General features: G+C 29.6%; 1 protein-coding gene across 1 annotated transcript in view; it reads right to left on the bottom strand.

Moving 5' to 3' along the window:
- Nucleotides 1-27,018, bottom strand: part of LOC107456062 (uncharacterized) — a 64,026-nt gene extending 37,008 nt beyond the window's left edge. The window contains exons 1-3 of the mRNA XM_016073821.4: nt 26,891-27,018; nt 4,866-5,002; nt 718-957 (exon numbers count right to left, since the gene is read on the bottom strand). Coding sequence (XP_015929307.2) covers nt 718-957; nt 4,866-4,996 — 371 coding nt within the window. The 5' untranslated portion in view covers nt 4,997-5,002; nt 26,891-27,018. The remainder of the gene's footprint in view (nt 1-717; nt 958-4,865; nt 5,003-26,890) is intronic.
- Between the last annotated feature and the right edge of the window lie 353 nt (nt 27,019-27,371).

Genomic DNA, 27,371 nt, shown 5'->3' with positions numbered 1-27,371 from the left:
TTTATAAGGGAACAGTTTGAATACGATTCTTCTTTCACCCTTACCGTCACCACTCTAATGAAAGGAGCAGTAAAAAAAAGTGTCCGCTTGCGGGCGTCTCTGTAGAATCTAGGAATATGAGTGTGTCGTAGCGGGTACGTAAATACCGACATTCAGGCATGGAAGTATGTAGTGTGGCATTTACTCCTGAATTGAATGTGTGTTGAAAATGCTGAAACGTTTCCTAAGATGAGGATGTTATCAAATATTATTAAACAGACTAACGATTCTAACAATATAAGTTCATTGCCATTTTCACGTCTTAAGTGAAGGTACTTGAAAGCAGCTTCTATCAGAGGAAGAAGTGCAGCACAAATTTTGAACTTCTTAAATTACAGAAGATGAGGATGTTATCGAATATTATTAAGCAGGTTAACGATTCTAATAATGTAAGTTCATTGCGATTTTCACGTCTTAAGTGGAAGATGCGTGGAATGTTGACAGTTTGTATCAGACGATGAAGCGCAGCACAAATTTTGGACTTCTTAAATTGCAGAAAAACTTTCCTTACCAAACAAGTATATTCATATTGGTGAAAGACTGAGATGATTGCTTTAAGGCTCAGGGCGCTTTTGTATGACTGGCTAACAAACAATAAACTGTTCTGTCTTTAAACGAAAACGTTTTGATTGTCATTTACAAATTATCTAAGTTTTGATGCTAGAATAAACATAATACCTGGACATGTCTTTGGTGTGTCTAAATAAAGATCGAAAGAAATGCAGTGCTTTCAATATTGTTTCCTTCATTTCGGCTTCATGCATGCACCTCATCACTTTAGGCAGAACAGGCATCAAGAGTGGATCTGTTTTGTTCTCCAACCTTGGAATGGCGCAGCAAAGAAGATCTAAAGAAGAATAGCGTACCCTCTCATTTTCACTGGATAGGTGTTCTACTAAGAACTTAACTAAGTTGTTCCTTAAAAAGAAATAAAAACATACAGAAATAATTCTCATAATAAGATATAAATATTAAATATAAATTGTAAAAGCTTTTATTCCAACTTTTTATAAATCGAAGAATACTTAAACACTAAAGAAACAGATTGGGCCAATTCTATCGTCTTTTGCTTCTCTGTAATTCAAAAAAATGAATTTAATGTATTTTTGAAGTTTCATAATTTGATCTAATTTAAGTGCTGATTTAAAGATTAATGTGTTAGCCTTATAGGAATGTATATTTGCCTTTAGGTACTTTAGCAGGCACGTCTTTACTCCAGGTATGTTTGGGTATAAAGTACCCTTCGGTAAGTAAAAGGTACCCCAGTTTCCTTAAAAAAAAGAGTTTTTCAATATATCTATAATTATAATTAATAGAGAAAAAGAAACCAATTTTCTAAGAAACTAATGTACAAGTATAATTGAAAAGGCAGTGTTTTATTATTCTCGTTAACTAATTCGGAAAAACTACTATAGAATTTTGATGATTAAGTCTATTATAGGTTTTCATTAAATTAATTATGGTTACATTTTATGATTTTGGATGTCTAATTGATCTACACACAAACAATCTGAGAAGTACCACATTGTCTCCTTCGGTCATTCTAGGTATACAGCAGCATTGTTCAGTCTTTCTAGTTTTAAGCAATATATGTATTTTTGGAAGTATAGGTTTCCTATCACGAGTTAAGTTAGTATGTGCAAAATGAGAATGAAGCAAACCGGGAGAGTTTATTCTAGAGATTTAGGGGGAGAAGGTAAAGAAAATTAAATTGAAAGAAAAACGGGGAATCGGGGGAAAGTGGTTATAGACACTTTATTTAGTTATTGTAAAAAATTAATGAGTAAAAAAAAAATCTTTTTTAAAGAGCCTTCTATAGTAGTGAACTAAAATACGGGAATAGTGAGCCAGTTTGGAAATATCACCGAAAATAAATGCGCTCATATTCTAAGCGTTTTACCTTTCCCAACCTATAAAAAGTGAACTCTTCCTCTAGGCTTTCGCTCCACCCGCCAACTTATCATGGTTGAATAATACAAGTTGAATGAAAACAATCTTTCAAAATTTAACTCGCAGTAACAGTTAAGATAAATAAAACAGATCATTATTTTAAAGTAAAACAACCAAACATTTACATTATTGAGGCCTCCGTGACTGAGATGTACTGTGCTTCCGCTAATTGTTCTGAAGCTTGAAGATTGAGGGTTCAAGTGCCAGCGTAAATTGGGATATATCTTTATGTTGTCATTCTGAAATTTATCCTACTTTTCTTTTCAATTTGGCCCTGCTTTAATTAATCACACAGTTCTGTATATAAACACGTAATAATAACCAAGTAAGCATGAATAAAAGTATACACTCATAATAGTGACGAAACTCGAACCCGCTACCTAAACACTTCCGTTTTAGGATGCAGGGGAACCTAATGCGCAATAGTTAAGTTTGCTAATCTAGTTCAGCCTTGTCCTGGGATTTTTATATAGATATGAAATACAAAAGAAAGAAAGAAAAGAAAAAAGAAAAAACTATCTAGCCAAAAGGAAAATTTACAAGCGTTTACCAAATAAAATAATAGTTATGAAACTGAATATATTTGCGCTATCTCAAAATATAAATGAATAGTTGAAATTATCGACTTTTTGGTAGAATTACCACTGAGGAAACAATTTTATTAAATTTACAACCAAGAAGGCTGATAATAAATCACTTATTTTACTAAAGTCTCTACCAAAGCTTTACGGCAAGAATTATTGTACTTCTTGCTTTTCGCTGTTCCCACAGAACCAGAAAACAAAGTAAATTTAACCATATTTTGGATAGCTTTGACCATACTTTTTTCATCAGAGCAAAACATAAGAAGAGTTTTTAAATGTAATTTATTTGTTGCCAAGAGATTGGTACATACATCACGAAATTATGCTTAAAGATTATAGTAATAAGTAACAACCAGTTCATTTGATGGTTACTTTAATATTATAATTGCTAGTTATTTGATCTGATCTAACATTATTCGCTTTTAAGAATAAGTATAGCAGAAAAAACAGTCATTTCAACTCATTATTTATTAAATTCTTGATGACTTAGCAAGTCATTTTTAAAGATATTGAAAACACTCAGAATGTCCTAAGCATCTGAGCAATTATCTTAAATCTAAGTTCAACTGAAATCAGAGTTTCTGATAACTTTATATGGGTCATTCTCACAAAAACAGTCATTTTCATGTCCCCAGTATATTTTATGTTTGTTTTACAGCTTACGAAAAAAAAAATTCAGGGAAAGTGTCCTTCGGAATGCAAGCTAACAAAAGAATAAAAATAAAATTATAAATTTTTATTTTTTATTTATTTTAGGTAATTAAAATATACCAATATGTCATTCCCTCACTTGTCCCCACTGCTGATTTAAAAAAAGAAAAAAATTGTTTCTGAAATAAAATTTTTTTTTTTTTACAAATTCGTGTTTTTATTTCAGAATACTGAAATATAGAATTCAGAAAATCAATTTTATATTTAATTTCTGATAAAAATATTAACACGGCACTATTTTAAACTTTGTCCCCAGTGTTTCGCGTCATTCCCTCACAACAATGTTCTTATCACCTGCAATCTTCTTAGAATAAAAAATATTTTAATAAAAACTTCAGAAGTTAACAACTGGCATCATAGAACAAAATTGCAGTATGTTTCCATCTTCAACTTAAAGAAGCTTTGCTGTGGAATAAATTTGAATGAACCAAACCAGGTAAAATTTTTTACATTTGTCATTCCCTCATGTCATTTTTTAGAGTAAAATAAAATACAACCTTATCGAGAAAGTGGATAATTATATGTTGCTTTCTTGTATGAATATAATTGTATGTGATTGACTTCAGAAATTAATTAGGCCTAACTGTTATTTTTAAATTTTATTGAATTCGTCATTCCCTCACTAGTGTATAAAGTGAGGGAATGATGCTGAAGTGAGGGAATGATTCAAGATTAGTATATTATCAAATCTTTTTTTGTTCAATCGTGCCAGCCAATTTTATTCCTCAAACCTGTAAAAACTATTAAATATATAAGACTAAATTATAATAAATATTAGATATACTTAGTATGTTATCATTTTCAAACTTTAGGTAGATGTAACTTAGATAAAAACATGTATTAAAATAAAATATCATTCCCTCACTATTAGTGTCATTCCCTCACTTTTTAAATAGTGAAAATAATTAATTTACTTATTAATTAATTTGAAAAATAAATTAAAAAATTAATAATTTAATTTATCAAATTAATTAATTTATTTATTAAATTAATTAATTAATTATTAATTATTATAAATTAATTAATTATAAATTAATTATTTAAAAAATTAATTAATTTAAATATTAAGTATAATTTATAGGATATATACTTTCTTTATAATGCCATTACATATTTCTATTAATATAAAAAGTTTCAGAGCTTTTTATTCACTTTACTTTTTTGGGATTTCATGAACTGAAAAATGACAGTTTTTGTGAGAATGACCCATATGAGCTTCATGCAGCAAAACTCTACAGAGAGTGTATTGAATTTTTCCCCTTTACTAAAGAGGAAAAAAAAAGATATTTTACGTGCTTTTACTGTTAGTTATAAATAATAGAATGATAATATGTATAATAAAGATGATAATGATAACAATGATGATAATAATGATAATAATGATGATAATTATAATAATGATCATAATTATAATAACGATGATAATTATAATAATGATGATAATTATAATAATGATGATAATGATGATAATTATAATAATTATGATAATTATAATAATGATGATAATTATAATAATGATGATAATGGCTTTTAATTTCAATATTTCCTTTGTTTAAATATAATATTAGTCAGCATTCGTACCTGCAAAGTTTTCGTTCTTCAAATCGGCTACATTCATTGGGCGTAAGAACAGTCTTAAAAAGCATCTTCAATCGCATTAAAGTGAGTTCGCTGTCATCTCTTCTGACACTCAATTGACTTCTACGATGCATTATCTCCTATGTAAAGGATAAATAAAAACTAAACTATTTCCTTAGAACCAATTGATTTCCGTTATGAATTAAATACATCCTATGTGAGGGATCTCAATCACCTACTTCTATGGTGCATTCTTCGTACGTAAAAGATTTTAAAAGAAGAAGATTCTAAACTATTTTCCCAGAACCAATTGGTTTCTAAAATGCAGCAAATACCTCCAATGTGAGAGCCAAAGAAAGACGATCTAAGCTGCTTTCTTGGACTCAATTGGCTTCTACGATGGAATGCGGGATTAAAAAAAATGTAAGGAATTGAAAAAAAAAAAAAGAATTCTTATTATTTACTAATCCCAATTGGCTTCCACAATGCAATAACTACCTTATATAAATGGGATAAAAAGAAAGGATCTAAGCTATCCTCCTTTGGTTCAATTTGCTTTTTTGATGCAAAACCTTTTTTGTAAGGGATTAAAAAAAAGAATCTACTTAAGGCTATAGTAATAATACTTTTTGAGAAGTTTTATTTTTTCTAAAATAAGATGTATGTCTGCTTGTATCTAATGTTTAAAATTAGGGAAAGACTGTATTCATATTTAAAATTGAAAGCACGTAAAAAAAATGGGTCCGAAATTTGACGAAACATTATATAATTTAGGACACAACACTTGATGACAACAATAGTTTCTTTACAATAAATTGTTCCATCTCTTTTAATTATGCTCTCTAACTTTTTGGGGGTTATGAGAATTATTTGAGAAGTTTTTTTTTTATTTTACCATTTGGCAAAAATATTTATAGCATTTAATTAATTAAAAATTATATAATTAAATTTATCATTTAATGAGCTTAGAAAAATCGCAAAAATATGTTCATTTTACACACCAAATGTAAGGGTCAAACGTCAAAAACACTGTATTGATAAATATATAATTTAATAAAAAAATTTCCTTAATAAGTTAATATAAATTTTTGTAATATTAATTAATTCCGTTTTCAAAGTAAGTAGCAAAAGACATTATAGCAGAACGGATTAAATTTTACTTTACCTTTCTAAATTCCAAATCATATTTTAAATACCATCAAAAAATCTTGTCTCGTATGTGATGAATACAAATTTGATATCAGATGCATATATAAATCATGGAAACTGTTTTGTTTGGTATCATTGAAGAAGGTGCCTGGACTGGAATTCATCTTTAATGATGATCCGAAGACAGTACTGGGTATCGGTGCAGATCTCACTAGGTAATATTTCGTAATTTTTTATTTTATAACCGTCGACCCGATTTTTTGGGTTTAAAACTACTAATGTTCAACTCCGTAGTCGTGTAATTTTGAACCCAGGAGACAAGTGAACTCCTGGATCAAGTATTGAGAGAAATTTGCCTTCGTTGAGGACTTTTTAATGGAACTAACCCGAATTTGGGTTACATGGAGAGGAAAACCGCGAAAACCTCCCACGGTTGGCCTGACGGCAAGGGGACTCTAACCCATGATCCGTCTACTACTAAGGATATTTCACGTCAGCATTGCGGTCGGTGCAAGTCGAATGCGGATTTGTTTCGACCAGCTATCGCTGGGGATTCGAACCCGGCTAACTTCATTGGAAGGCGAATGCTCGATCCCCTGAGCCACAGAGGCTTTAACAAAGTAATAGTTTAAAATCTGGGATTCGTGAAAATTTACTAGATTTTTTTTTTGGCAGCAATCATGTTTGCGGGCAGCTCCTTGCCAAATTGAACGGTGCCGTAGACAAAATTAAATTCAAGATCATAAAAAACACAAATAAAAAGACGTAACGTAACTTAAAGACATAATATTAAAACATATTTAAAACATGATGAGATGAACTGTGTTCGGGTTGTCAAAAATGAAGTGAAAAAAAGCCCGGTGATCAACTTGGCAATAATCCAAGGAACACCTTGAAGAAATATAGACTGCAACGTGTCTACCACAACAATTATTAAATACCAATTCACTAGTATAAAACAACTCCATTTTACTTCCTATAGCAGTTGGATCATGGGTGTAAACTTATTGACCGCTACAGCTTCTGCTACTTCACTGGCACTGGTCTTTTACTACTGCCATTATCTTAGCTGCCCATGTGCCACAGATGGAGAAGTGAGATGAAGTGGACAAGTACTTTGTTTCATAATTCAGTGCAAGTTCAACTCGATTTTACTTTGTGGTACCTTTCGACATTGTGGATAACTCTCGCTTTACATTAGGATCTGAACACGTCTACCTTAGCAGACACGCCTATTTCGATCGATTGAACAGTTGACTTGCTATTTATGATTGCTACTTAGTCCTCATCACGCTGTTGCTAATCACTCACACACAACGAAGCCCTTTGACACTCGACTGCTAATAGCAACACAGGAACGCCCGCATCCGGTGATCCTAATACAACCCTCCCGCTTCTCATGAAAACAGCAATGAAACATCTAAGTGGTTTGGTATTCGTTCATCGAATTCCATCACAGATAAAATTCTGGAGGGGGAAGTACTGTAGCGTGTCCACCACTACAATTATTAAAAATTCATTTATTAGTAAATAAGACATGTTAACTCGATTATATCATGGGGTACTTTTTGATAGATGAAGGTTGACATTGTCGAAAGCTACTTCCCCACATAGATTACGCCACTGCCATAATTTAGATAGGAAAACATATAGCAAAACAAAACTGTAATAAAATCATCATGAAAACGATACATAAAATAATTCATAACATACAAAAATTAGCACTATTTAACATGATTTGAATTTTTGATTTATATACCTTACATCTTTTCTTTCTTGTAATTTACTTGCATAGTAGTGTATCATGAGATTTGAGATATTCTTTCAGATTTTGTTTATGTATATCATACTTGAAATCAGTACAAATAAATTGAAGAGCACGACTTACCGAAGATAGCATATTAGCGCTCCTCCATCGATTAATTTCTTCTCTTTGGTAAGCCATTAATAATGGTCACAAGAATTGTTTTTAAATTACACTTGCAATCGTGATACAAATAAATGTACCGTAAGTTTCCGGGAAAAAAGAAATTATGCTTATGTCAATCTTACATTTTAAAGTTTGTCTTTAAAAAAATGAGTCCAATTTAAAGTGTGTTTTAAAAATCTTAAAAATTAATTTTTTTTTTATGGTGTTAAAAACATAATATTTGTTTACAGTGTTATCTGGATTGTGTGTGAAATATAAAATGGAACACAGTAATAACTTTTAATCCAGTGATCGGATTTTCAGGTACTTAGGTTTGATCTTATTAATAAAAGAGACTAATTTCATGCTAATTTTCTAGTGCATTTTAAGTTAAGAAATTTGAACAGAAACATATTTTCCTGTACTAAACACAACTTTATTTTCTTCAAGGCATAAATTCTTAATCCTCAAAAGAAAAGAAAAAAAAAAGGGGGGGGGGGAGTCGATCGCTGCCGCGATAAGCAAGATAAGGTCCCGATAGTTTCGGCGAGAAAATAGTTAGGGTCTAATTTTAATTTTATTAATTTCAATATAATATGCGTATATCGTAATCTGTACTTATTAATTTCAATTTAGTAGTTATTAATTTCAATTTTTGCGTCTTTAGCATATATCCTTCAAGGGCTTTTTTTGAAAATCAATTAGACAGAAACTATGCAGCCCACTTTACTTAAATTTTATATTTCGTCCCATAGAATTACAAAATGGAGTTAACATTTTGAACTGAAAATATTTCGACCATTTTTAAATGAAACAATGAAAAAAAATTTTTTTTTAAAAATACACTTTGCATAAAATTATCTTCAACTATTTTCATATTTTATTTACTTATTATCTATAACTCTTTTAATAATTACTAATAATTATTACTTTTATAATTTTAAATTATTTAATTATCTTAAATAGTTTTAGAGACATGAGGAAATATGTAAAAAGTTAAATTAATATTAAGAAACTCCAACTTATAACTGTTCTCTAGCCTAAGTTTGAACGTGCCATATTTTTTAAATTACTCCCTTAAGTGAGTAAATAATTATTTAAATAATTTTTTAGATAATCTAATTTAATTATTTAGATTATTTAAATAATTATTTAGATAATGTAATTTAATCATTTGCATCCTTTAAATAATTATTTAGATATCCAAATAATAATTTAGAATTTTGAGGATCAAGAATCAAAATTCATCAAACAAAAGATTCAAAAAGAAAAAAAAAGTTCATTTAGAGAAGATACGTTTTAGTGTCTGATTTTATAACTTATAATTTCATAATAACATTTTAAAAACAAAATCATTACCCATAATTTAAACTGTCTCTTTGTGAAAGAAGTGTTAAAAAAATTTTAATATTTTAAATTTTTGTCACTTATGCTTAAAAGTTAGCTCTGAATTTTGACTAATATATTTTTAATCATTCATAAAGGTAAAAAAATAAGTCAATTATTGATATATTATATGCGTTTATACTTTATTATATTTCATATTTTAATGAGTGATATAGTTAATTTCTACGGTTTGATAGTTTGAGTAGATTTTTATTAATTCACTTCATAAGGAATTTTATAATTTTAGCACCATATTTTGATGCTGCCATCTATTATTAAGTTATGAAACAATCTTTACGATAATATTTCCCTTCCTCGTATTTCGCCTTAAATTGTAATTACGACAAAAGCCAAAAACTTTATTCATCGAAACACTTAATTTTAATTAATAAATTTTTATTTATTCTGGCTTTTAAAATAAATATATTTGTAATATATATATTGTAAATAAATATATTGTAAATATTTGTAATGAAGTATAGAAAAAAATATTTTTTATTTCAGACTTTATTTTAAAACCTAATAATTTCACATATTTTATTTTTGCATTAAAAAAAGTTATATAGCATTGCCCTAGACGAAATGTATTAAATAAATTAATTAATTTTCGTTATCATTGGCTATATCTTGAAACAATATTTTTTTAAATTGAAATTTCAAAATATTTTTAAACTTGGCCAATTACTCTCTGACCAAATTTTGTCAAAATACTACAATTTATTAATTGTTAATTATTACAGCAATATTTATTAAATATTGTAACTTTATCAAGACTATTTTGTTCTAGTTCATTCGTTGAACTAGCACTAACAATGATCAGAAAAAAAGAAAATTGAGCCATTTTATCACAGGTTTCTTTTAAAATTTTCGGAACATATGTAAAAAGGAAGATAAATAAAAATTTACACTTCAAAAATCGCAAATACTTTAAGTGAGAAAGAAGACAAATATTATAAAATTCAGATGAGCCGAAAAAATCTAACATTTTGTTCCAGAACAAAATGATAGATGGCAGTACCGCAATTTGTAATTTATCCAAATATAAACTGCGTGAAAAGTTTTTATAATTTTTAAAACTTTTTTTTTTTTTTTAAATTAAAGAATTAAAACTCACCTTTGCTTAGATTTTGTATATAGAATGCAATAAATTAAAATAAATGACTGTATCATAATGGTTTACTAATTTATAAATGACTGTTTTCTAAATAATGGTTTATTTATTTTATTTGGAAAATGACAAATTTAAACATATGACGTTAAAAAAATAACCAATTCAAAAAACAATCTACTTGCATGTGCGCTAAAATATAATTTGATAATAACTATGGCTATATAAAAAAAATAATAAGTCATTAATTAAATTGGTGTACTTATAAATATACTTGTTGCTTTTGGCTTAATCTTTTTATTTTGAGTATTTAAAGGATATTCTTTAATCTATACATAATAATAAACGCGGCTGTGTGTGTGTCTGTAATCACAATATATCGCCCCAGAAGCCTCGCCCAGCCACGAAACTCGGCACATAATTGTGTTTTGACATAATGAAGAAGTATTTTTTTTTCTTTTTCGAAAATTTGGATTAGTTTTTTAGTTATCAGTCATTTTGCAAGAAAATCTATGCTTTTTCGTTCTTAAAGAGCCATATTCAAAAAACTATTAAAAATGCATATACTTTTCTCCACTCTTATAAATGTATGCTAATGCGAACCTTACAATTGAAATATTAATTTTCGACAATATATTTGTTTCGATTTACTTTGAACTTATTTCGAACAACTTTGATATATTTGTCGCTGTTCATAATTGGATATAATATGAAAAAAACACAACTACTTCCACTTCGAAAATTTTACTAGGAATAACATTAACCTTTTAGTTTAATTAATAAACTGAGTTTTAAATATGTTTACTAAATTCATAAACTTAGATAAAGCAACAAAATAAATTATTTCCAAAGGAACTAGACTAATACAATTCCAACCTAGCGAGTAGCGACTTGTAACAACATGCTTCGCTTAATGTTTATTTGTTGCTAGAAATCAGGTTCGCAGAAAATGCTGTTTACTAGTTAAATTTAGTAGGAATAACACGAACTGTGACGTAGGTTATAGTATACCCAATTGTTATAATAAGTTTTTCTTCTTCTTTCCACGCTCTATTTTTTTTTTTTTTTTTTTTCTTAAGCGAAGACGATAATTTTTGTAGCGATATAGAAATAGAAATTGATACCATAAAAAATTATATAGAAATAGAAATTGATACCATAAAAAATTAATTCGTTTTCGTGTTCTTTTCATGTATTTAGCATTTTAGGTTTTTTTTCTTAAGCGTTGTAGCTATATAATATATAAAATAGGAATTTAAGACAAAATTGCAGGACAGGAATACTTTAATTGTTCACTAATCTTCAGATTTCCTGCTATGTTTTAAAAAACTTTATTTGTGAAAACCTTTAGCGTGGCGGCTAGTTATCAATAAATGAAATGACGAAATCTGCTTTAAAATAGAAATTGCAAACAACTTCCAATTTCAAAATATCGTTTTCTATCTATTTCTTTAATTTTAGGTACAAGAACATTAGAGACAAGCTAAAAATGAATAAAATTGTTCACTCGTAACAAAATTATTAAAAATAAATTTAAAAAGAGCGTTAATCTTTTTATTTTGCGAATTTAAAGGATATGCTTCAATTATTAATAAATGAAATGACGAAATCTGCCTTATCTGCTTTAAAATAGAAATGGCAAACAACTTCCAATTTCGAAATATCGTTTTCTGTCTATTTCTTTTACATCTGGATACAAAAACATTAGAGATAAGTTAAAAGTGAATAAAATTGTTCACTCAACAAAATTATTTTTGAAAAAAAAAAAAAAAAATACAATTTATTAGTTTAGTGATCAGTTTTATGAACTTTCATTTGTTAGTCTTACTTAAACGTTTTTGAATTGAAACAACCATATCGATTTTCTATTTTCGATTTTTGTAATTTTTAGAGGAGCAAAATAACTAGGAAAAAATTAATATTTCATATTAAACCATATAATATTAAAATGGCAACTTTTCAATAATATTTTGCATATAAATATTTAAAAAATATCAATTGGAGGGAAACGATTTACGACCATTTTTCCCAAAAAATGACGATTAAATCTGTTTCTTTTTGAGGATTACTAAGTTTTGTCAAATCAGTAACGTGGAAAATCGATTCATTCTCCTTGAGAGTTATTATGCAGTGAAGATGATGAGGGAAAAGCGGTTCCTGTCCGCGTTCTTTAGGAAGAATCTCTCCCTCCCCGTTCAAGTCCAACGACTACATGTCTGTTACATTAACCACAAAAACAAAACAAAAAAGAAGATAACAGGCTGCTAAATATCAAAATTTATAATACATGAAAAAAAAAAAAAAAATTTTTTTAAGAAATCTGAGTCACGCGAATTTCATGAAAACCTCATTTTGAAAATATCTCAGAAGAAAAGATCAGGAGAGGGAGGGAACAAAAAAAAAAGTAGAGTAAAAAAGAGGACTGGAATAAGAGGGAGGATTTATTTTATAGGGGGAGAAAAAGCGGTTGTTGCCCAAATTGATTTTCAAATTTAATTTCTTTTTCAGTCAAAAAATTGCAAATTTTACTTTGAAACTTCTGGACAATTCAAATAAATATTTGTGACATTAGTGCACATTTTTATTTTAACGATTTCAACTGTATGCTTGCTCGTAAAAAGTCTCAAACTTCGAACTTAATTTTATTCTTCCGAAGGAACTTTGATGGACATAAACCATTCTTCTACCTTGAACTTCATATGTCATTAAATCAATTGGGATAATCATAAAAAAAATAAATCAGTTTAAAAACTTTAAATAGTTGAAAAATCCGCAATATTTTGAGATAGTAAAGGGCCAAAGATCATTAAAAACAGGTATTATTTGAGACAAGAATTTTTTTTCTTCATGAAACTGTTTGTAAAAGTATATACCAAATTAAAGCAAATATATTAATTATAATCAAGCTATCTAACACTTTTCTTCTTGACATTTGCGAATAGCTGCTTTTATGTAAAACTTTGGAGAAAAGAAATAAAAAGAGTCTAAGCTACCTTTTGATTTGTATACACTTCAAATGTGCTGCCTTTGGGTTAAAAAAAATAATAATAAAACAAATTGTTCCATTGTCATTTGATTTAAATGCCCAATACGTGTTGCATTGACTAAATTGAAAGAATAAGAAAAATAGAAAGAAATGTTGCAAAAATGCTTAAAAATTATTTACATCGAAAGAGTTAATGGGATATTGTTCAGAAGATTTTGAGGGTAAGCACTGGATCTGTGTATTTTTTGAAATATTTATTAATATCTGAAATCAAAAATGGTGAGATTATAAATTTATAAAACTTATCTAAAGTTTTAATGTTATGAGGGATTCTTTAGAAATTTGATTTCAACAATAAAATCTCTTCGGAATATAAATTCCTTCGAAGAGCGTTATTATTCTATAAAATAATGCATTTGACTCCGTCTTAATAAAATATTAAAAATAATAATTTTAAATTTTAATGCAATAAGAGACACTTAAGAAACGAATTTAACAAATAATCATTAAATTTCATATTTTTCACGTTAATTTACTTTTCCACTGCTCCAAATGGTAAACACTCAAGAATGGCCAATGATTCGACAGCAAATACTACATAACTTTTCATGCTAAGCCGTTGTGAAAAATCATTAAATTTCTTAGTCATTAAAGAAACTTGGGAAAACATTCCAAGCATGTGAACATTTCAGCGAATTTGAAAGAAATGAACGTTTATAAATAGGGCTTTTTGAAATTTTATTACTCAGAAACTATTTAATCGACTTCATTTAAAATTTGTATTTTGTCATTTAAAATTACACAGTTTAAAAAGGTGTAAGTTTGCACCCATTATGATACCATAACCCGACATTCGCATCACACTTCTCAACCACCTTGTATGCGCAGACATTACTGATCATGAAACTACTGAGGATATTACATTAGTGTTAAAGGATTCGGAATCACTAAGTAGCCTACAAGTGTTGCTATAGTACTACATTGAATAGCGCTAGCTCAGTGTTAAAGAATTCGGAATCACTAAGTAGCCTACAAGTGTTGGTCTAGTGCTACAGTAAACAGCGCTGGCTCAGTGTTAAAGGTTTCGGAATCACTAAGTAGCCTACAAGTGTTGCTATAGTACTACATTGAATAGCGCTAGCTCAGTGTTAAAGAATTCGGAATCACTAAGTAGCCTACAAGTGTTGCTATAGTACTACATTGAATAGCGCTAGCTCAGTGTTAAAGAATTCGGAATCACTAAGTGACCTACAAGTTTTGCTACAGTACTACATTAAACAGCATTGGCTCAGTGTTTAAAGCGCTGAGCTGTCATTGTGGAAGACTGGGGTTTGATCCCCAACGCTGGCTAGAAGTCCATCCAGCATCTGATCAAGGAGTACCCGCTTGGATGGGAAGGAAAGGTTGTCAGTGCGCACTGGTGACCTCATTGCCAATGGTTAAAAAATTGTAGAGACTTAACCTCCATGACCTCCTTGGCCCAATGGTTTAATGCAGAAATGCTTGTACGAAATGATCAAGATCTAAGAGAGTGGAGTTCGATCTGTCAGTCTTTAGAACGACGAATCGAACCCCAACCGAAAACTGAACCCACTTAGCGAAGACTAAACCCAGCACACCAACTGGCCAGGTAATTCATGTTAAAATTAGAAAATTCTAAATGAATAATGCTTGATCTAATTACATATTTTTTTTACATAAAAAATAAAGATTGTTTTACTGAAATGATAACCAGCGCTATGTTACGGTAAGTATTTTCCTTTGCTTACTTTTAGCGCCGCAAGGAACAAATGTTATTAAAACTTGCAAAAGAGTTGGAAAAGGAAGAAGAAGAAAAAAATTAGACGACATTGGAACCGAAAAAGAAAATCTCGTTTGCACCTTACCTTTTCGTGACAATCGCTGTTGAAATTTTAATACTTCCATTTTGTTTTGCGATTACATCAGCAGACGATACAAAGAAGCTCTTCGTGCAGAAAACACCTGCTGTTACAGTCCCTCCAACCATAAATATTTAAGCATTCATTAGTGGCATTAGGGAAAACTTAGAGAAGGAACTCTGAACTTAACTTTCGAGAATGATAATTCAACTTGAGTTTGTGGGGATAAAGAAACATCTTCTTTTGTAAAGTAGAACCTGTATTCAAATAAGAAGAACGTTTTCTAGTTATTATGCACGCTCTTATCCGCAATTGTACTCGGAAACGTGGTCTAAGTTGGCAAAACATTTTTCCACGGCTTACAAACTTTCTGCTCGGTTTATGTTATTGAGAATCGTAATTAGTTTTAGAAAGCCATTTACCAAAAAAGTCATTTTTTTTTGTTGCAATCGTGATGCAAGAATTTTAGAATACAAAAGTATTATTGATAAATTCTGCTTTTTATTTTATTTTTTATTAATAATTTTATTTATATATTCTATTGTTATCGAATTTGTTATTTCCTAATACTATAGTGAAAGAAACATTCTATGATATTTTAAAAATAAATGCGTTATAAAAACTATTGTTTTTCATGTTGACAAAAAGGAAGAAAACTATTTAAATTTTATTTTGGACCTAAAATGAAAACGATATCATTTTTTAAAGAAGTGGAAAGGATTTCAATGGAACTAGAAGCTATTACGAAAGTTGAAGCACCTTTAGTTTTTAGTTTAGATGTGGCAGAAATAAATGATTTTCTTTTTTAAAGCCCACCCGAAAAATTTAGTTTTTAATTTTTTAAATTATTTTTTAGTTTTGTGTCAAAAAGAGGTCAACATTTTGATTGGTGAAGATTTGACATTTATAAGACGATTGAAACACTAATCAGAGTACTTCAGATGAGATCACTCTATAGCTAGTAAGAAATTTGTCGAAATTTCGATTAACGATAAATTCGCACCGGCGATAAAGTGACGATAAACTTATTTTTAAAATGTCAGTAAACTACTGTCAATTGTACTGTCAGCTTGGACAGTATTAAAACTATTGGTAGGCGATAAGTTTTATTCGGCGATAAAATAGCGACAAATTCTATTAGTAGAGACATAGAAATGATGAAACTTGTATTTTCATCCAGTAAAGTTCTTAAGTTAAACTTCAGGTGCTTTAAAATAGAGGGAATTTTTATTCGGTGGTAGATTTTTAGGGAGATAATATCGCAATAAATTTTGCTGGTAGCAGGCAGGGAAAAATTAAAACGTGCATTGTCATTTTCAGTAGAGATTTGAAATCTCTAGCTAGTCTGAAATTGTTCGAAATTTCCTTTGCAAGCGTTCATGGTTACAAGAAGGCAGGCTGATAAAAATTATCTTTGGAGTTTTATACAACTTCTAAAGTATTGATTTAGATCAATGTGAGGTAGGAGGTATTGTGCCGAACACTAGTAAACAGTTTAAAGGTCGTGCTATAAGCTATGCCTGAAACAAAAGCGGGGGAAAAAGGAAAATTAGACAAGAAAAATCGAAAAACCTATGGGTAATAGTCCACCACTGGGACAAATTGAGCTCGTTTTGCAGTAAGCCTTTTTATGTTATGCATATGTTAAACAAACTAATTATGGTAAATTTTATATAGTAGCATATACCCCTGGAATGTATGCTGTAGTAGGTAAGTAGACTTGTATCTGCTTTCGGATAATTGTTCAAGAATTTAAAAATAAAAAGTGTTTTCTAGCGGTTTTTAATTTTTGAAAACAGTTTAGTTTAGAACGACCTTCATATCAATTACAGAAAAAATATCGGGTTGAGTAAAAAGTTTTCCGCCAAGGGAAGATACCTCCGTGCCAGCAGCAGCCATTCCCGTGGTAGTTAACCTTCTCTGAAATGGGCTTTTGCATTTTAAAGCTGAAAGTTGGAACTACACAACTGTGTAATTTGTTTGTCAAAACTTTATCATCTTGTGCACCAGAAAAGTGTTTGAAATGGAGCTATCACGCAAGCAGATCAGAACGATTATGTACTATGAGTTCCGAAATAAACTCAATGTAACTGAATGTCACAAGGAAATGTGTGAAAGTTTCAATACTGTTTCTTATGATACAGTAAAAGTTTGGTTTCGAAAGTTTAATAGTGGAAATTTCAACATTGAAGATGAACCACGTTCCGGCCGCCCTATTGAGATTGATTGTGACCAATTAAAGCAAATTATTGACCAAGACAGAAATGTTTCAACACGAAGTATTGCGTTAGAGCTTGACGTTTGCCAAAAAACAATAGTAAATGCCCTCAAACGCATAAATTTAACATTTAAGTTTAAACGCTGGGTGCCTCATGAATTGACTGTTGAAGACAAGAGCAAAGGAAAGAGAACATTCTGGACAGAATTGTGACCTGTGATGAAAAATGGGTATACTACAACAATACTAGCCGTAAAGGAGGGTGGTCAGTACCCGGGGAATCAGCAGGTTCGGTTGCAAGACGAACGCTAACTAACAAGAAGGTCCTTCTCTGTATCTGGTGGGATTGTCGTGGAATTATCTACAAGGAGTACCTGAAAAGCGGGCAGGCTATCAACAGTACAATATACAGCAATATGCTAATCAAAGTTAGCGATGCCATTCGCGAAAAACGAAAAAACGAGTTCATAAGAAAGGTGGTTCTCTTTCATCAAGATAACGCCCGGCCACATGTCAGTGCAATGACCGGCTGGACCCTCTACACACTGGAGTGGGATTTGATGCAACATCCACCATACAGTCCAGACATGGCATCTTCAGATTACTATCTGTTTTCACATTTGCAGCTGCATCTTGATGGCACAATCTTCCGTTCAAATGACGAGGCCATAAATGAGGTTGATCGCTTTCTGGACTCGCGCACCCCCCAGTTCTTCGCAGAAGGGATTGAAAAGTTGCCAAAATGTTGGCAGACTTTTCTGATTTTCTATCTATTTATCATTTTACAGGATTGTTTTTTTTTGGCGGTAAACTCTTTACTCAACCTGATATTAAATTCTTAACTTGGGGAAGTGAAAGTATAAAAAGTAAAAAATCTCGAAGAAAAAAAAATCAATATTTAAAGTCATTTGGATTGTTTTTATAATGCATACTGGATTATGTTTGATCCTCTAATAAATTTGAAAGGTTTTCTGAAGATTACTTAATCTAGGAAACTTTAAAGATAGATCGTTCTTTTAAACTTCGTTCCATTTTGAACATTTTTAGCCATTTTACTTTAACGAATAAGAAAGGAGAAAATAATTCTTTAATCATAAAATATAAATCGAACAGTGAATTTCCACTAAAGTTATTAAAGTCACCAGCAAGATAAAATGTATAAAAAGTTATATATACCACGTCATAAAATATGACTTAAAATGAATAATTTATAGCAGTTAATATATGATTTCTTTAAATATTATAAATAAACTTTAAATTTAAAATATAGTTTTAAAATATAAATAAAAAGATTTTATTACAAATGCAATTAATTTGTTTATAATTTAATTTATTTAAAGAATTAAACTTCGCGTTTTTCGATAGTTTTAATCTTAGTTTTTGAAGAAGAAACGTTTATATGTCTGTATCGTATCTCCTATATCATTGTTTAAAGCCTAAATCTTTAAAACAATTTTCGAATATCGTGACTTCCATTATAAAAAATTTAAGGTGTTTTTGAGGTTTATTTCAGGTTGTTTTGAAGTGATAACATAGATTTAATGTTTGAAGCTGACTTCAAAAATAACCCGGAAAAATGAAGTTGTTTTTTCAAGCTTGAGGTTGTTTTGTGGTTTATGGGAATCTACCTTAGAGCGACAAGCTTAGATAGGTTGATTTTGAGGTGTATAGGTAATTTTTCTGCACTTCAACGAATAAGTATATTTGAGATTTGAATAATATCACCGAATTTCAATTTAAAGCGTTGCTGAACTTTATATGAGGTTAATTTTGTGAGATGTAAAAGAGGTTGAAATTGAGGTTTATTAATGAGGTTATTTTTGGTGCAACTCATTTTCGCTTTTATTCATAACCTCATTTTCTACCTCAAGTGCATATTTTTAACACTTGTCAACCTCAAAAACACCTTATTTTCTTGTAGAGGATGCTAGTGAAAGTCTTAGACCAATATGTTAAATACTTCAGAATTGTCAAATAGTCTGATTTCGATATGATGGTAAGTCAATAAGAGTTTTAAATTCGGAGTCAAATACTTCAGATCAAACAAACTTCTTTATTGCAAATTTGAGTTAATAGTTAATAACTGTAAGTGAATTTTAGATCTTTCTTAGTTATTTGATTACGATCTCAGTGATAATCATTTTCTACCTCAAGTGCATATTTTTAACACTTGTCAACCTCAAAAACACCTTATTTTCTTGTAGAGGATGCTAGTGAAAGTCTTAGACCAATATGTTAAATACTTCAGAATTGTCAAATAGTCTGATTTCGATATGATGGTAAGTCAATAAGAGTTTTAAATTCGGAGTCAAATACTTCAGATCAAACAAACTTCTTTATTGCAAATTTGAGTTAATAGTTAATAACTGTAAGTGAATTTTAGATCTTTCTTAGTTATTTGATTACGATCTCAGTGATAATCATTTTCTACCTCAAGTGCATATTTTTAACACTTGTCAACCTCAAAAACACCTTATTTTCTTGTAGAGGATGCTAGTGAAAGTCTTAGACCAATATGTTAAGTACTTCAGAATTGTCAAATAGCCTGATTTCGATATGATGGTAAGTCAATAAGAGTTTTAAATTCGGAGTCAAATACTTCAGATCAAACAAACTTCTTTATTGCAAATTTGAGTTAATAGTTAATAACTGTAAGTGAATTTTAGATCTTTCTTAGTTATTTGATTACGATCTCAGTGATGATCGTAATGCTAGGAGAGTTTTCTGCCTGTTTTTAGTTTGTTGCTTCGAATCAGACAAGCTACTTGATTACGACAAGTTATCTGTAATTCCAGTAATAATAATGAGAGAATTTTAGGCTTTTGTTAAATATTTCAGTTCCGATAACCAATACATTATGAATAATGGTAAGATTTATCAAAAAATCTGTATAGAAAAATGTTTAAATATCTTCTTTTTTTAAAATTGTTTTTGTACTTTCTGAAAATTTACCTTTCTCTTTGCGATAGCAAAGAAAAAGATGAATATAAATATATACACGCTACTAAACAATAGTTTAGAATTCGATTTCTGTTTTTTTTTTCATAAAAAAGAAATTAAAATAGTTTCAGAGATTTTTATTGGAAAATATGGTTTCCTGGAAAACATGCTTAACATTTTTAGATTCGTATGTCTCTACATGTCTAATGAAACAGCTCTGTATTGTTTATTGTAACAAAACCGAAGTTTTGAATTTTAAAGTAATCATTTCAACAAGTAATATTATTTTTAAGTAATCATTTTTGGAAGAGATTTTGAAAACGATGACAAACAACTTTAAATCAGAGTAAAAAAGAAATGAATAATGCAAGTTAAAAACCTGAATAATTTCTTTAGGCTAATACCGCAAAAAAATACTTCTAATGTTTCAAATTTGTGGATAGTTGTAATAAATTATAATTGTGGTTGCAAATTAACTTTATATCTAAACTATTTTCTAATCTTATTTTATATTAAATTCTTATCTTATTTTTAATAAATTAAAATGTCTTTACAAAAAATAACTAAAAATTGGCATATCGTCTGAAAAGTAAAATTCGTCTGATAAATAAAATCGTCTGAGAGATGAAAGAAATCGTAATGAATAATTTATTTTTTGCCTTCGTTTTCAATTTTCTAAGTCAATAATTCTCGTCTGCTGATTTTTATTTTTATTTCGCAGCATAGAATTACAGAATAAATAAGAAAATATCACTGCTGATTTTATTCGCATATAATGTGAAGATTGAGCCGATCCATATGGAATACATTTTCGAAGAATGGAACATTCACGTATGGTCAGCAGATGATAAGACCTCTCGTCTTCTCGCCCTGAATGAATTTATAGCGCGGAAGGAAATAGTGCCTCGCTTGCTCAGAAAAAGGAAGGAAATATGGCTGCGTCGGGCTGCCTTTTCACTCTCCGGGATGAAAGTTCGTGATTTATATATTCTGTCAATTTTTTTTTCTTCTAAGAAAAAGATGTTAACAGAGAACGTTATTTGTCATTCCTCTATTTCAAGAACCGTGCCTTATTTTTGGATTCAAAGATTTGGCGAAAATGACTTATGTGACTACGTAGTGATGTTTATTTACTTATTTTAATAATACATAAAGAATAAGAATTTTTAATTCATTGCTCAACGCATTTTTTACATACACAGAGTGTTTCCATTGTACATTTTCCGCAAACATATTTCATCTAATTATTATTTTTTTATAATTCTTATAATTATAAGAATATATAAGAATTATAATTCTTATAATTATTTTTATAATCATAAGAATATATAAGAATTATAATTCGTATGATTATTCTTATAATTATAAGAATATATAAGAATTATAATTCGTATAATTATTCTTATAATTATAAGAATATATAAGAATTATAATTCTTATAATTATAAGAATATATAAGAATTATAATTCTTATAATTATAAGAATATATAAGAATTATAATTCTTATAATTATTCTTATAATCATAAGAATATATAAGAATTATAATTCTTATAATTATTCTTATAATCATAAAAATATATAAGAATTATAATTCGTATGATTATTCTTATAATCATAAGAATATATAAGAATTATAATTCGTATAATTATTCTTATAATTATAAGAATATATAAGAATTATAATTCTTATAATTATAAGAATATATAAGAATTATAATTCTTATAATTATAAGAATATATATAAGAATTCTTATAATTATAAGAATATATAAGAATTATAATTCTTATAATTAATATTATTTCTTTTAAGAACTTTGCTGTCTTGATTGCTTCGACATTTTTCTGGATAAAAACTAGCAGTTGGTTAGAAATTAAGTAAAGCTATCAAAATAAAATATTAACTACATTACCAAAATGGTAAGTTTTTGTCGCTTTTTATTACACAAAAATACCAATCTAAATCTTTAGGTACTTTCTTGAAATTTGAATTCACAGTTATTCGGATTGAACTAACTACGCAACAGTCTTTGCAGAAATGTGCAACTATAATCAAATGCAATACGTTGAACATGCATTGCATCGTAATTTCTGATCCGATCACCTTATAAAGCAATAAATTGTTCTCCGGGTCAAATGACCTGTTGTTGTGGAAATAGGTATAAGACAAGTATTATTCGAAACGAAAAAAATATTAAAAAAAATAATAATAGAATATTAACTGTATATAATTGTTAATAAAAAATCATGAAGTCAAATGTGCAAAAACGATTAGAGGGTAAGCGCATTTTCAATGCAAAAGTTCTTAAACGGTTATTTGACCGGTAATGGTATGTTTAGTGTTAAAATACAGTATAATATGTCTCTAAATTTTGCAAGTAAGAAAATAAATGTCTTATATCTTTTAAATAACTGCAGAAAGATGAATTACTTTTATCTTTTTCTTTTGTTTTGTTTATAGCTTTGAACAATTTAAATCGATGATGATTCATGAACATATTTCTCATTTTGGAGGATTCTTTTTCGCATGATTAATATACTAAAATTATTAACAGAATTAAATTTGCATCAAACATACGTTGGTTTTCAATTACTATTGTGAATCAATTATTTTAGACTAGAATAGTAAATCAACTTCAATCATTGCACCAATTTTCTACGTCAAAAAAAAATTTCTTAAGTAACGTAAGGTATCTATATATATTTCTTTCACACGGCGACAAAAAAAAGCCTCATTACAACTCCCCGAATGGCAACGCTAGAAAATCGTCCAATGATTGCTGCTAAAAATGTCACATGCCAAATCAAGCTGATGTAGCTCAACATATAACGCTTTTAAAAACGGAAACTGGAATAACCAGAAAGAGTATTATCAGCTGCGGCAATCTCATACTATTAAGCTAGGCAGAAGTGAGTAGTCTTTGTCGATAGATCTCCATTTTAGTATTTTGTCGAGAGCGCTTTTTTTCTCGAATTTATATATTACGAATTTATTTGACGATTTTTGATTTATATCACGAATTTATTTGTTCTATTATTGTTATTAGTTATTCATTGAAAAATGAGTCTCAGTCGTGCTGTTACGCTTTAAGATTTTATACTATAGCACATTTCTAATAGGTTTAACGAATTACATGTCATTTATTTGAATTCAAATTTATTGACTTAGTATTGACATAGTATTTACTAGAAATTGACTTAGTACTTACTAAAAAGATGTAATTTTTTTAAAAAACAGTTGTGATATGGATTTGAATGATTCTTTTGAATTCTTAGAATTTTGTGCATTTGCAATGCCCCTAAGCGAGCTTATGCGAAGCGAGCTTGGTTTGCGAAGCAAACCATATAAGATTGCGTAGAAATTTTTGGGGGTTGGCGAGCGTTAGCGAGCAGGGGGAGCAGACCACTAGTTTGAATTATTACCTACATTCTACGTAAGAAATATACAGTAAACTTAAGAAAATTCGTTCAAAATATTGGGTTTGCATTAAAAAGTTAAAAAAAAAAAAAAGAAAAAACACTTTTAGATTTATAAAGTTTTTTAAAAAAAGAAACTATTCTGAATCTATATGATTTTTTCATGGTGTTGAAATAAGTAGGAATAAACGCTTGATTCAAACGGATTTTATGAAAAATTAAAGAAATATTTCCTCTTATTTTGTACACTTTACATATAAATTGAGTACAGTTAGCATTTATCGTAACATATTACAACTTACTTTTTGTATTTGCGTTTTTCCGCTGTTTAAAAATCAAATTACCATATCATCACAACTGTCTGGTTTTACTTAATGAAGTTGAATATGCACACCAAAATTGAAATATTCCATCTTAGAAATGAAACAATTCATCTACAAGAATTTTTATAACTTTTCCAATTTTCTCCTCCTAAACTAAATGTCTCCAGGTAATTCACTAATTGACTCATTTTCGTGAAAAAGAACAAAACTCCATCAAACGCAACCTTACAATATCAGTATGTAAATTAGCTTTTCTTCAATTCCGCACCATTTTGTCTCTTTACTTACTTTGGACACAGAAAGCAGTTTCCGTTAAGATGACCGCTTCCGGCTGTCTCTGATTATTGGTTGTAATTCGTTAGGAAATGAGTTCTCATTTAAGGGGGAGTATTATCGAATGGTTATGGGATTTGGATGACATTTTTAGTATTTGTCAGCCACAGGGAATAATAATCTAACGTTAGACATTTTAAAAAGATTAATCGAACAAAGCTAATGAGAAATATTTATGCAGATGAAAATTTGCTTGGGGAAAGAGATTCGTGGATGAATGATTTACTATTCTTGCATTATTACTAAAACAATTCACGAAAGAAGTAAGTTGTGGTTAATTAGCTAAAATTAAATCTATCGTGGAAATTAAGTTGAAATAATGAAGACACCAAGAAAAACTTTTTTAATAAAAAATAAAATAGTTCTGTTTGCTTTAGTGTACCAAACATAAGGTTGTAGTTCATTTACGTCGCACTAGAGCTGCACAAATGGACTATTGGCGATGGTCTGGGAAACATTCTTGAGGATGACCCGACGACATACCATCACAATTTTGATCCTCTGCAGAAGGGATGACACCCCCGCTTCGGAAGCCCAACGACCTGCACGCGAAGTCGAGTACTTTACGGTACAGAATCTTACTTTACAGAATCGGACTCCATTGCGTAGAGGCAATGGTTCGATCCTCGATTCCACTAAGACCCACCGAGTGCATACGATATAAGTGCTCGTAAAATCTGTGGAATCAAAAAGTCCTGTGGTCTTCCGCTGAGCAGTACCATGGATACACGGATCTGGAATAAATTTCAGCGCCTTCAGGTCTATGCCTAAATTGAGGAAATGGTCTTACGAATGAGTGGTGCTGCCATCTATCAGTGGGGTTCTGAGTTACGACATACTTTCACCCTTGCGTTGCTCTCTTGTTAAACGACAGGTAGACATGAATTAATTCGCAAAAAGGACTATAGCTCGTGACCTTGATTTGTCCAAGTGTCATTAGAAACAACAACAGAATGAATTGAGTTTTGTTAATGAAGTACAAAGAGGAATATTACACGAAAATTTTAAACTCAATCCTTGTTAAAATTTAAATTATCAACTGCAAATATGTCTAACAAAAGCTCTAATTCTGTTTAAGAAAACGGTCTCTTTCTTAGATAATAAGTCTTGAAAGAAAGTCTTGTACTTTGGACCTCATGTTATTCAACCAGCTTGAGTTGGCGACTGGTGGAAAAGCTTGGTGAAAAAGTTCATTTTTTCAGACGTTTGGAAAGTGAAACGAGGGCATTGTCTCATTTTCGCGGTGTTGTCTGGCTGCTTTCAATACATGTAACTTTTAATGTAAGAGCATTACAAATTCCATCAATATTCTGTTATCAAATAAATTTAATAATAAATTTATATTTATGTGGCCACTAACAATGGCAAACGGAATATTATTTTTAAGCAACTTCTAAGGCTTCGTCCCATCGTCTAAGAGGTCCAGACAACAAATACGCAAAATAAGTATATGTTATCCAAGATGCAACATATAATGGTCCTTAAATCAATTGTCCCTAATTTTTTTTCGGAAGTGCATGACAATATTGTTTTACAAAAACTTTTTATTAACAGGTAGGCATTTTATATATTTCGCTCAAAATTTTTGAGTTATTTCAATGAATACGATCTATATGAAAAACAAACAAACATTTAAATTGGTCCTAGCCACAACACTCTACCTTCTCTGTAGTAGCTGCGGCAAATTTTTTTTAAGCTTAATTATAAAAATGTGGGTCATGACATGACTAGGTACGTCAGAGTACGAAGGTTCAATGCAAGCACTGGATGCACATTATTAAAACCTTTGCTTTAATTAGAGATGATATTCTTATTATACGTGTATTATTATATTTTAGCTTTATTTAAAAATGAAATAAAACTATATCAAAGAAGAGAACGTTAAAAACTCTGGAATTGTAGCTCAACGTTAATGTTATTAATTACCACATTCATTGCTGTTTTTTTGCTGATTTTCTAATAACAAATCTTTTTTGGTAAAACTTTAGTGACTTAAGGAGTTTTTTTTTCAAACAACCGACAAATTGAAACATAATTAGTTTCTTTATGAAAAATGGAATGGGAAATAGAAGGGAATAATAGATCAGAAATTCACAAAAAAAATACTCTGAACTATTTTTATTTATTTATTTATTTTTTTGAATCTGAAAAGAACAATGATAATTCAAGCGAGAAAAAACTAAAAAAATAAATAAATAAATAAAATAAAAGCATATAATTGGCCATTTTCAAATATTGCATATGTATACTACCCCAGGAAATTTTTTTAAACCTAATATGTTTATATTTAAAGTAATCCCTGATACACATAAAAAAAAAATAGATTAAAAATTGATAGAACTACGTTCGAGTATTTCAAAACTACTTTTTTAAGACTTACCTGTCGCTTGTTGAGAGCTGAAAGCTTTAAATTCGGTTTCCCTTAAAATCCAATTTGCACAAAACTTCTGATTCATTTTAACTACGTATTAACTGAATATTTTTCATTGATCTATCATAGTTCGTAGGAGAGGTAACAAGGTAAACAAGCCCAGTCGTTATGTTTAAAACATCAGCTATTTTATTGATACAATATGGATAGCAGGCTTGTGTGTTCAATTAAGGCTTATAAACCTTTGTCAAGTTGAAAAACAGATAGTACAATATTGAGGACAGCACGAGGATACATCAAAGGTAGCAGCGAAATTCGAACCCGCTACCTCCATGCTTCACACATCGTTTGGCGGGCGATACCACTCAGACAAGGAGGATCCTAATTTTATATTTTGGTACTCATGCGTATTTATAATTCTTATTTATAGCAGTCGTTGAGCAGCCGACCCAATTTTGGGCTTACGACTAATAATATTCAACTCCGTAGC

The sequence above is a fragment of the Parasteatoda tepidariorum genome, chromosome 6 (assembly GCF_982258835.1).
Source record: "Parasteatoda tepidariorum strain Cologne lab strain chromosome 6, Ptep-v5.0, whole genome shotgun sequence".
NCBI lineage: Eukaryota > Metazoa > Arthropoda > Arachnida > Araneae > Theridiidae > Parasteatoda > Parasteatoda tepidariorum.
This window is presented reverse-complemented; position numbering and strand designations above follow the sequence as displayed.